At 38.1% G+C, this 12,628-nt stretch overlaps 1 protein-coding gene across 2 annotated transcripts; it reads right to left on the bottom strand.

Moving 5' to 3' along the window:
- Positions 1-7,306: 7,306 nt before the first annotated feature.
- Positions 7,307-9,306, bottom strand: LOC110917254 (nuclear pore complex protein NUP35). Of its 2 annotated transcripts, XM_035986016.1 has the most exons (4): positions 8,899-9,305; positions 8,595-8,814; positions 7,864-7,975; positions 7,307-7,745 (listed from the first exon to the last, which is right to left on the bottom strand). In XM_035986016.1, the coding sequence occupies exons 1-4, from the start codon at positions 9,218-9,220 to the stop codon at positions 7,449-7,451; spliced, it is 951 nt and encodes a 316-aa protein (XP_035841909.1). In that variant the 5' UTR covers positions 9,221-9,305; the 3' UTR covers positions 7,307-7,448. The 2 variants fall into 2 exon arrangements, with proteins under 2 accessions (XP_035841909.1, XP_022017534.1); XM_022161842.2 differs by having other exon boundaries at positions 8,595-9,306.
- Positions 9,307-12,628: the final 3,322 nt, after the last annotated feature.

Below are 12,628 nucleotides of genomic sequence, written 5' to 3'. Positions count from 1 at the left end.
TAATGACTTTATAAAACAATCATGGCTCCCCCCAATGCTCCTAAAAATCCACCAGCCGCCACTTTCTTCCTTTGTTCACTTCCAATGTCTCGTGACTGATGATGATGTTTTCATGTGATGTAGCCGCCACTTTCTTCCACATATGTGCATGTTTGCGTAGATGTATATGGATGGATGATGTGATAAACAAAAGCCCTCCATGTTCCTTTAATAAAAATGCCATCCTCCTTGTCATTTAGTCACATGAGTATGGCTCCAATCCCATCATCCAACAAAAGTCTTTTGGATTTTGTGAATAAATAATTATGATTTCCCCGAATTAAGCAATTAACCTGCAAAACCACAATTTCTCATAGTTATCTTATTCAACGTATATAATCACCTAAAACAGACCAAAACACGCAAGATAACCCTTTAAAGCTCGGGTTTCACCCTCTCCATCAATATGCGGACTACTTTGTCACACTGGTTTATTTATTTTGATGGGCATGCCATCCTCCCTTAATTCTACTTCTAAAACACATTTGTTTCCCACTTTGTGAGACTTGAACACGTATCATTTTGACAATAATATCAGAAGCAGTTACTACAGTGTGATCTGGACTAGGAATTGGACCATCAATGCATCCAAAAAGATTATGTGTGATCAGGAAACGCTCAATTATGATTTTCCAATAACCATAATTGGTTGGAGAGAGTGAAAGCAAACTTGTGTAAGTTGTGAGAGGCTCTTTAAGTCGAAGAGACCAGAATAATTGTTCTCATTGTAAAAGGTAAAACCAAGGGCGGACCTAAAGCAAATCCAAGGTGGGCGGGCGCACCCCCGGGGAAAAAAAAATTAGTGCTAAATTCCGTCGAAAATCCCGTCCGCACCCCTTGGAATTTTTCGTCCGCACCCCTTGGAATTTTTCGACCGCACCCTTGAAATTTTTCGTCCGCACCCCTTAGGTAAAAAGTGTTATCAATTTATATTTTAAACCCAAATACTCATACCTTTACTCACTTATAATTCCTAACTAGCTAGTCCACTAAGTCTTAGCCCATTAACCAAACCCAACAATATTTCAAACTATAATAAAATAATTAAAGCCCAAAAAATGAAAACCCGTAGGGCGTCGACGTTTTAATTATGTTTGTAACAAGGTTTGACATGTTTTTGATGATTATATAAATTTAGTTTGATGTTCGTTTATTTTACATGACCCGACCCGACCCGATACGAACTGATTTTTTTACTTATATACCTAGGGGCCTAAAATTTTTAAAAATGTTTCGCACCCCCATGGAAAAATTCCTGGGTCCGCCACTGGGTAAAACCTTGTATGTTTTTCCTGAAAATTGTGTGAAGTGAAACCTGGCTTCGCCTGAAATTTGTAAGGCTATAGGGATGGTGATTTGGGTCATGGATTGCCACATGGGACGTGGTCCACGTGATACATCGCCCCCTTCCCAAACCATGATGGTTTGCGTTGTTTAATCCACGACAACCACGACCCTATTTTAATTAATTAGGTGATTTTGATTGGTGGATGAGGATAATGGATGACAGTGGGGGTCTACACCATATAGGGTGGTGAATTAGGTTGGTGGATGCAGATGGAGTGACACGACGTTGACGTAGAGGGTGTTGGTGGTCATTTGGGTCATGACCACACCACATAGCTTAAATGAAGCCTAGCAAACGAAACCTATCAACGCTTGAAAACTGCAAGTTGTCTGACAACAACGACAGTGAAGAGGGTGGACAGAGTTGATTAAGTGATCCAAAGAGGAAACTGATCGGTTATTGTGACCAATTTTTGTAGACGAGTATGATGGTGACCATTGATTGTATGCGTCTCTCGCTTTGATACGTAATTAAACCCTTGATGTAAATGTGTTTTGTATTGATAATTGTAATTAGGGTTTTTATATGAGAGGGATGATTATATACTTTTTTAAAGGCAAACAAACTTTTATGAATATACTTCCGGTCAACAATAGTTAATCCGATATGAATACGCATACACCAAGAACCAAAAACGCACTTCAAACTATCACACCCCCATACCAGATAACTCAAAATTACAACAATCATTCCAAGATAACTCGCTACATTTCGCTCTATTTTTAATCCAAAGATACCCATACACTTATACACTTGAATGTCTTCCTTTATCTTCACCATGTTCGGTTGTTTGTTGTTAAACACGACATCATTTATGTTCCTCCATAACACCCAAACCGCAATCTGAATCAAGGAAAACATCACCTTTTTCCATTTTGCTGAGCTGCGACATCGAGTATGCATATTTAACAGATCTTTTAGTTCCAGAGCAAATAAGGATCCGACCTTACACCACCTTGCAATAAACTCCCAAACCTGTTACGCCATCCTGCAGGAAATGAATAAAGGGTCGTCGTCTCGCAGTATTCGTTACAAACTTTACATTCAATTGACAGGATAAAAACATTTCTTCTCAAATCCATAGCCGTAGGAAGCCTATCCAGTACCAATTATATTGTATCTAACAAGGGAGATCACATGATGAAACTTTGGGTTAAGCATATAGCATTAAGGAAATTTTAAACTCATTACTCGTAAAACAGAACACATTATTATTTTATTATGTGATGATAATAAAACCACAATATTTTTTTCGTTTTATTTTTTACAATACTCGGTAAAACATGAACAAATAACTACATTTTTTATCACCATTTTCACTTTCTTTTAGTGGCTGTTTAGCAACTTTTGAATGATTAAGCGTTGAACCAGTAAGATGTCTGAACCATTAAGAACCAGTATAATGTTTAACCGTTTAGAGGCAAATGTCTTACCAATTCAGATTAGAGGTCTTAACCATTCAGACTCAGTATAATGTTTAGCCGTTCAGAGGCAAATGTCTGAACCACTAAGTGATGAATCAGTAAGAAGTCTGAAACATTTAAAGACTCGTTAAAAACTAAACAAACGACCTGTTAATGAAAAAAGGGATGGGAGGTAAATACATAGACATGGTGGGGTAAAACCGTAAAAGCGTGGGATAATAGAGGGGTTCAAACTTCATAAAATAAGGACAAACAGGATGAGAGCGAGAGAACACCATCATCATGATTTTTGCATGCGCCTCGGTTTCTACCTTCTTTTTTTTTTCTATTTTTTTATTTTCAATTTCTTTTATAAATATACACACATTTCCAAAGACTTTGGACTTTTGTCTCCTAGAGGTATAAATCTTTTTAGTTTTGCCCCCTTTCTAACTAACTTCTTTCTAGTTCGAACACACTAGCGGAACGTTATCGGGTTCATCATAAGGGTGTAAGGGGCACTCCTTTAAGAGGGTAGTCCCCTTTCTTACGCATAACTAATCCTCGTGTGCCACGTCAACTCTCCTCTTAAACTCCCCTAACACTCTAAATTGATGGCGGCACTCCCCTCTTAGGTGACTTGGTTTTTTATTAAAAAAAACAAAAAAAAAAAAAACTTTTCATTGGTCCACTCCTCCCTCTCTCCTCCCTCTCTTCGGTGACTTCCCACCGATTTCACTCCCCCAAACCACTCACCTAAGTGATGGCGGCGGTGTTCCCCTTAGGTGAATGGGGTCACCAAAGGTGCCCCTTACACCCTAACACTCTTTTTCATTAAAAATGTAACTAGTAATGGGTTAGGGATTGTTTGTTTAATGGTTCAGATCTTTTACTAGTTTAACATTTAATGGCTCAGATTGTTTGTTTTGCGAGCAAATGTCTGAATGGTTCAGACACTAATTTGTCTCTGAATGATTAAGCATTATACTGAGTCTGAATGATTAAGACTTCTAATCTGAATTGGTCAAATATTTGTCTCGGTTAAACATTATACTGACTCTTAATGGTTCAGACATCTTACTGGTTCAGCACTTAACCATTTAGAAGTTGCCAAACAACCCCAAGTAGTTATGTTTCTAAAAAAGTCTCAGATTTTATATATAAAAATCCAACAAGGTTTAGACCTCTTACGTGTTATTCTCTATTGAGTTTCTTCGTTTTGTTTTATTTGGGGTCGATTTTCATACAACTCATTTTTTCTTGAAGGTTTTATAAATAAAGGAGAGAGTTAAATGTTAGAGTTAAATGTCATTTTAGTCCTTGTGGTTTGGGCTATTTTGCCAGTTTAGTCCAAAGGTTTCATTTTTAACCTGTGGGTTCAAAAATGTTTCACAGTTGCCATTTTAGTCCACTTGGTTAACTTCATCCATTTTTTCTGTTAACGAGAAGGCCAATTCGGTCATTTTATATGGCTGAATTGCCCTTTTAGTTAACAGAATTACATACAAAATGACCAAATTGGCCTTCTCGTTAACAGAAAAAATGGATGAAGTTAACCAAGTGGACTAAAATGGCAACTGTGAAACCTTTTTGGACCCACGGGTTAAAAATGAAACCTTTGGACTAAACTAGCAAAATGGCCAAAACCACAAGGACTAAAATGGCATTTAACTCTAAATGTTATTTTAGTCCATATGGTTTGGGTCATCTTTGCAAGTTTAGTACAAAGGTTTCATTTTTCGTCTGTGGGTTCAAAAAGGTTTCATCTTTGCCATTTTAGTGCACTAGGTTAACTTCATCCATTTTTTTCTGTTAACGAGAAGGGCAATTCGGTCATTTTATATGGCTGAATTGCCCTTCTAGTTAATAAAATTACATATAAAATGACAGAATTGCCCTTTTCGTTAACAGAAAAAATTGATGAAGTTAACCAAGTGGACTAAAATGGCAAAATGGCAACAGTGAAACCTTTTTTGACTCACGGACGAAAAATGAAACATTTGAACTAAATTAGCAAAATGACTTAAATCAGATTGACTAAAATGACATTTAACTCTAAAGGAAATAAAGAGAAAACTGATAATAGAACGTGACAGATTTGACAATGAAAAATTGTTAATTTAATATGATGATGTGTAAATATTTTCTATTATTTGACATTTTGTGTTATTGAGTATGTTAATGTACTATTTTAAAATAATCAAATAGCTAAGATAATAACATATCATTATGTTATCTCACTATTAAAATATGCAAAAATCGAATGATTTAAACACAATAATGACTCACGGAAAAAATATAACAATTTATTTAATTTTATACAAAAAAAAAAAAAAAAAGCATATAGATGGAAGGTAAAAACAAACACAAAAGTTATGCAAGGGTGTCCATAGGACTATTGAGTGTGACATGAAATTGACGCATTTGACAATGTGGGCACAGAGAGCAAAGCTTACATTTTAGCATGAGAATTGTAACTTTTACTAATGGAATCCCAACCCACAATGTGATAAGAATAAGGCTTCGGCTGGTATCGGTTTGGTTCGTTATAACACTGGTACGGTTTGATAACAATGTTGTTTTCTACAAAATGTAGGAACGTTAGACGACCTAACGAGTCGATCAGAAGAGTGCTCAGACTGAATCAGAGACGGAATTCATTGATTCAGTCTTTGTTTAGCTTGATTTCACTATTTAACGTCTCTTTTATTGATCTGCTAACAATATACAAGTGCTGGAGACAATTTGGCAGGGCTTCGCCGTACCATACAAGACCTCAACCTCACTACTATCTAGTTTCGCTCATGAGATCCTTTATATAGGGTTGAGGTTTCGCTCCAAGGACCACATGTCCATATGAGCGAAACTACCCGGTGTACAGATAAGCGAAACTACAAGTTACCCTATGAGCGAAACCTATCTCTATGACATATAAGCGAAACCATGATTAAAACATGATTTCTCGATTTCCGTGCATGATACAATCAGCCCTAACCTAAGACTCGAACGAAGATGTAGTCGACAGACAACTGCACCAACACAAAAGTTATACCAAAATGTCAAAAAATAAGTTAAACACACTTGCGTATCCGGGCTTAAAAAATGTTAACAAATACAAGTTATTAAAGAAAATTAAATTGTATGATATGATCATTTTGTTTTTGTCTAAATATTACAAGACCATTTTTAAAGCTTAAATTGGACCACAACAAAGTTGTTCAAGTGGTATGGGTTATAACATGTTCAATAGCAAACAACACCTTAACTCAAACAAAGGGAAGCAAATTATAGGAAGGTGTCACCAGGATCCAACCATATTTGTGGGTTCACATGGACCCACTTAGTTTGAAAAAAAAAGTAATAAAAAAATTAACAAGAATCTATTAAAACGAACCCATTGGAAAAAGTTCTTGAATCTGCCACGAGGTCACATCGACTTTCAAATGTAGCATTAGTGGCGAACCCATAAATTATTTGTTAGGGATGCGGATGAGTGGTTCAAGCATATTTTCAGGGGGTGCGGTCGGATTTTTGCCTAAAAAATACACTATATTTTTTTTTCAAGAGGTACGCCGCCCACCCTTGGCTTCACCTAGATCCGCCCCTGATATCTAGCAAAGCAATTAAAAAGTAATGAAGAAGATTCATATTTGCGGAGGGCCGGACCGATAGGCTTAGCATTCTAGGCAAAGGCCTAGAGCCACCAAAAAATAAGGGCCTCCAATTTTTTTATTTTTTTTCATATATTACATAAGCTACCTGGTCTCTTTTTTCTTGAATGCAATTATGCATCCTCTGTCGATGGGGGAGAAACAGTGGGTAATCGATTGTTGCCTGTGCGATTTGCGATTAATCAGTAACCATAAAAAAATAATTTTATGGTCCAATAAAGCAGAGTAAGGCCCAATAACTATAAAAAGGCCCAATAACTATAAAAGGATCTTGAAAAACCTGAAAGTAGGACCAAGACAACTAGTTGTAGATTTGTTTGAACACGATGGTGATTTTCGCGAGATCAGGAGCTCTAGGCCCTTTATTCAAATCAGCGCAGTATCAAGTCATAAAATCGCGAATATCAAATCATAAAATTATTTTTTATGGTTGCTAGACCAATCGCAAATCGCACTACAGACTTATTTAAAGTTGTTTAGTAAATGAGTCGTGTCGAGCTTATTTAAACTTGTTTACGAGCCGAGCCCGGACCTAAAAATAAGCTTGTTTAGTAAACGAGCACGAGCTTCACCTATAGAGCTCGCAAGCCTAAACAAGTGTATTATTTATATTAATTTTATTTAATATGGTAACTAATAGATAATAAACGAGTTGAGCCCGAGCAGAGCTTAAGCTTGAGAAACTACCAACGAGCCGAACTCGAGCTCTTATAGTCTTATATGCTAATTGAGCTCGAGCTCAAGACTGGTCGAGCTCAGGCTCGCCTCATATTGTTTGAATCGCTAACTAAACCCAAAGGGTATCTTCCTACAATTTGTTGTAAATCATGTTCATCTAAACATCATTTCACCATATGATGCATCATACAAATCTCAGATAAATTTGGACAACATTACAATTGCTGATTTCATACATTAATTTTTTAATGGTTCTCACAGCATGTTACTCAAAAAATACCCAAAAAACCAATGCAAACTTAAAGATGTCTATGAACCAAACATCAAATCCACAACTTTGGAGACCATTGATTTTGCAGGGATTGCTATGGTTCCGCCAGCATTCGGGGCGCCATTTTGACTGTGAACCTGAGTAGATGCATTGAAAGAAATTGGGTCTGTTTTTCGGGTGGTGGTGGGCGGTGGTATTGGCATGAATCCTTGATTATGCAGTCTATCACTAAGTGATTGGCGTTGCATTGGATCCACGGGTTTCACTCCAATTATTAGGGCTCCATTTAGTTGCATGCCGTTCTTGCTAAGAGCTTTTTGAGCATCAAAACGACTCTGTGTAATAAAAAATAAAGTTTCGAATTTTCGTCATCATCGAATTCCTAATCCTAAATAAAGTATAAGAACGCCACGCATCAAGATGACCCTTATAACTAACGAACGCAGAAATTACCTGATAAAGAACGTGCATCCAGTTAGACTCTCTTGGACCGGGGACATGCTTAAGAATCACACCACATTTTTCAAACTCCCGAAGAACTAAACTTGTATCCGCGGGTGAAAACCTGCAAATGCACCATAATTGTTAATGGCGAATAGCGACAAATAGCGATAAGATACCCATATGCTACATAGCGAATAGCGATAAACAGCAGACGGCTATTTTATAAATAGCAATACACTAGAAAAAAATGTTCTAAATTTTTTATATGTATATTATATCAAAATACCCTCGTATATATGCTATTTTACAAGTATATTTAACAAAAACCTAGAATCCAGCTATTTTATAGCTATATTTAATTGCTATTTATATTAAAAAAAAAGTGTCGCTATTAGCTATTCTCGCTACAACCCTAACAGTGACCTATACCTATACGCTACATATTATATAATGCTATTTTACATGTATATTTAACAAAAACCTAAAATCCAGTTATTTGATAGCTATATTTACTATTTATATTAAAAAAAGATACAGTGTCGCTATTCTATATATCCATCGCTACAACCCTACTTAGCGACCTATACCTATACGCTACATAACGCACTATAGCGATCGCTATTGACAAGTGACAACTATGAATGTAACAACTAACAAGCATATAACTAACCACTTAATCATGTATTCATGTTTCAATGTCAGCTATCTATATAATAACAAACAATGCATAACAGAATTACCCATAAACAGTGACCCATTCTTCTTCTTCATCAACCGAACCCACCGCCGCCACCGCATTCCCCTCAACCTCCAGTCTCACAACCTCCCTAGGCGCCGGCAATGTCAGCAACACCCCCGGCTGCCGCCGCTGAACAACACCATCCACTGGAGACCCCACACCCGACCCCGAACCTAAGCCCGAGCCCAAACCCGAATCTGAACCCAAACCCGGACCCGAACCTAAACCCGAGCCCAAACCCAGACCCGAACCTAAACCCGAGCCCAAACCCGGACCCGAACCTAAACCCGAGCCCAAACCTGGACCCGAACCCAGAGTCTTTTCTTTATCATCACCCTCATTCTTCCAAGCTGCAGAAGTGACAACAGGACTAGGGTTTGAATAATTATGTACGGGTGACCCGACCCGGAAGTCTTGGAAGGCGGAATCCGGTGAGAAATCGGAGCGGTCTTGGAGAGTGAAGATAGGGGGTGGTGGGAGGTCTGAGGTGGCAAAGTTTTGGCGCCATAGGGGAGTGGGTTGGGCGGGGGTTGTGGTACGACGGTTAGTGAGGGGGGTGGATATGTCGTTGAAGAATAATGATTGTTTGTTAGTTGAATTGGGTGTTTTATGGGTGGTTGAGCTCATTTTACACCATTCGATCGATGAAGAAGACGAAGAGGATTCAAAAACCCTAGACGATGGAACGTTGGGGATTCAAAACTGGGGTTTTGTGTTTGTCTTAAATTAAAGAAGAAATTACACCTTTGCTCCTTTTGTTTTTGTCACTAATAGTTTTTTGAGTTAACTTCCATTTTGCTTCCTGTGAATTGGTTATTTTAACGGTTTTGCCCCAATAGTTTAAAAAATAGTCATTTTTCTCCCTGATTTTTCTAACTTATCGTTATTTTGCTCCCCACCTCTAACTCCATCTAAAAAAATCCATTAACTAGAAGGGTATTTTGGTAATTTTATAGATAAAAGCAAGAGCATGTAAGTCTTTTCACCTAAATAAACCTATAACTTGTTTATTTACATGTATATAAGTAATTCTTTTCAGATCCTACATCTTTCCAACCACTCTTTCTACCGGCCACCACCATCCACAACCATCCTCCACCACCTGCAACTACCACCTGCCGACCACGAATACCGCGACTTTTAACTAAACGTTTTAATTGAGTTAGAGCCAGGGAGTAAACTACTGAAATACCCTTACTTTTAATTGAACGTTTTTACTGAGTTAGAGTCAGGGAGCAAACTAATGACAAACTCGAAAGATCAGGGAGGAAAATGGCTATTTTTATACTATTGGAGTAAAACCGTTAAAATGACCAAACCACAGGGAGCAAAACGAAAGTTAACTCTAGTTTTTTTTGTTATAAATTAGGTAGTAACATTTTAATTTGTGACAATGTTTGAATACTAATGTTAAACTTTTTAATTTTTTTTTTATTTTTACTAATATGTCCTTTAATAACTAAAAGGTCTATTTTTATAATTAATTATATTTGATCACAGGGGTTATTATTGTAACTTATAAATCCCGCACTTTTAAAAATCATTTTTAAAAACTGATCCCATCAATGATTTACGTTACCTGCTACTAGGCTATTCATGAGCCCTAACACCATTCTCACAAAATCTGGTGGAATGGATATGAATGCTCTAACACCTCAACGAGATACAAATTGTTCTTCACATTCATGAATCTCCAGTGGCGGATCTTGATTTTTTAATTGGGGGGGGGGGGAGTTAGGTAAAAAGGGTTGAGTGATATCAATTCATACTTATCCACTTAATAATTGTAGAACTATTTGTAATACCCCGTGTTTTCGAATGTCAAGTCAAAGTCAAAGTCCAAGTCAACTTTGACTTCTTTGACTGTAATTAGTTGATTTTATGTTTTATTTGTATTATGTGGAGTAAGTATTGTTAATCAGAATAAATCGAAGTAATCGAATGTTTAATCGACGCGAACCGACTTACGACTGTGAATAGTAGGAAGTAACAATGCGATAAAGTTAATCAATCAATAATAAAGCTAATCCAATCATCAATCGAACTCGAATCTCGAATTACGCGAACTTTGGTTGTTATTATACTTGTGTGTGTGCCTTATATGTTACCTGTGCGTGCTTAGTTTATGTTTTGTGTGGTATTCAATCGAATCAATCGAAACCGGAATCGAAACTCGAATCTCAAATCGAATGCAAACGAAATCGAATTATGTCGAATGGTAACGTAAGGATAGTGTGAAATATAGATGATTTTATGTTAGATATAGTGGTTGGGGTTAAAAGTAATTTGAATAGGAAACTCTATCGTATTCGTATCATCTTCAATCGAAATCGAAATATCGAAAATCGTCGTACCGAACACTCGAACCAGGCTGTTGATCGATCAGGCTGTCAGCCGATCGAACAGCCCAGCCGATCGGACGGACTGTCCGATCGAGCAGGCTGTCCGATCGGGATGCCTGGCCGATCGGCCAGCCCTTTCCTCTTTTGGAGCCTATAAATAGGGCTGTCATTGTCATTCTTTCCACTTTTGGAAACTCTCTGACCGACCAGCTCGTGCTCCTCATCTTTTCTCAGATTTCTTCCTATTCCGGTAAGTTTTCATCCTAAATCTTGTACTTTCTTGATCAATACCCACTCCTACACCTTTCTATCTTTCAAATCTTGATTTCTAACCGTGAAATCATCAAGATCTAAGTATTCTAGGATGATGTCATCATGGTGTTCTTCAAGAACATCATGTTTTGGCCTCAATCCACCATGAATAGCTCGGATCTAACCGATTTCCACATAAACAATTTGAGATTTATCAAAGATCTAAACATTTACTTGATGTGAAGGATTGAAAGAAGGAATTCCAACTTTCTTTCAACTCTTTTACACTCAATGCCTTCAAACCGGTAGAAACGGAGCTTAAGCCGACTCACCAATCATTCTAGTGGATGAGTGGTTCAAGGCTCGGATTCTATCTATGAGGATCACCGACTTCGGGTTAAACATCAAACTATCGTTCCGAACAGTTCACCGGCCGGAATTGGGTGATTCCTGTCCGAGCGGGGGAAACAAGTAAGAATGGAAGTGTTATGATTCAACTCGTTGTCAAACTACCTCAATATAACGTCAAATAATCAGAACAGTCAAGTGTTAGACGAACAGGTCGACCAGGTCAGGATGTTGGCCGAACGGTTAGGCTGTCCGAACGGACAACCCAACCGATCGAACATGTCAGCCGATCGACCAGGCCAGCCGATCGGCTAGCATATGGCCCCACACTTTGACAATTTCATGAAGTATGGTATTGAACGAGGTGATGTTCGATCGAACGAGCGGTTTGGTAACATTACTCATCGGATCATGAGATACTATGCTTCAACACTTAATCAAATTACAACTCGTAGTAGTACGAAGTGCCACCCGATCGAACATGCTGTTCGATCGATCAGGTGACATCCAGCTGAGGACTCACAAACGAAGTGTCTAACCGATCGGTTAAGCCGGCCGATCGAACAGACCGTTCGATCGATCGACCTGAAAGGTACGAACACTTCAGTGTTCTCAAATACTACAACGAAAACTTCAAAAGGTCAAACCGTCATACACAAACACATCTTACTCAAAGGAAGAAACAATCCACTCGAACAGTCCAGCCGATCGAGCCTACCGGCCGATCGAACAGACTGTCCGAACGGACTGTCTAACCGAACGAACAACCCGTCCGATCGAACCTGCTGTTCGATCGACCAGGCTGTTCGACCCTTCATCACTTGTTTCCATTTTACGTGTTGCTCATCGTTATGCTATCGAACTATTCAGGCTAACCCTACTCTCAAGCGCTCTCTTCAATCCATCAATCAATCGTTGTGAGTATAATCGATCCCTTTTTGCTTATAGCACTTTTGGGTGTTACATACGTTACTTATCAAAATCACAATCGAACACACTACTCAATTATTTGAACGCTAACCGTTATGCATGTATTACGTTACTAAATGAATGCTTGTTGATTGTGTTTACACGTGGAATGCTGTCTACCTGC

Source organism: Helianthus annuus, chromosome 16 (assembly GCF_002127325.2).
Source record: "Helianthus annuus cultivar XRQ/B chromosome 16, HanXRQr2.0-SUNRISE, whole genome shotgun sequence".
Taxonomy (NCBI): domain Eukaryota; kingdom Viridiplantae; phylum Streptophyta; class Magnoliopsida; order Asterales; family Asteraceae; genus Helianthus; species Helianthus annuus.
The sequence above is the reverse complement of the archived record's forward strand: the minus strand, read 5'-3'. Positions and strand labels throughout refer to the sequence as shown.

Bases quoted from the DNA above. Each gene is read 5' to 3' on its own strand.
- LOC110917254 (XM_022161842.2), bottom strand. From the start codon at position 9,220: ATGAGCTCAACCACCCATAAAACACCCAATTCAACTAACAAACAATCA. The intron at 7,976-8,594 runs GTAATTCTGTTA...GTGCATTTGCAG, and splicing joins GAATGGGTCACTGTTTATGG to GTTTTCACCCGCGGATACAA. The intron at 7,746-7,863 runs GTAATTTCTGCG...TTTATTACACAG, and splicing joins GGATGCACGTTCTTTATCAG to AGTCGTTTTGATGCTCAAAA.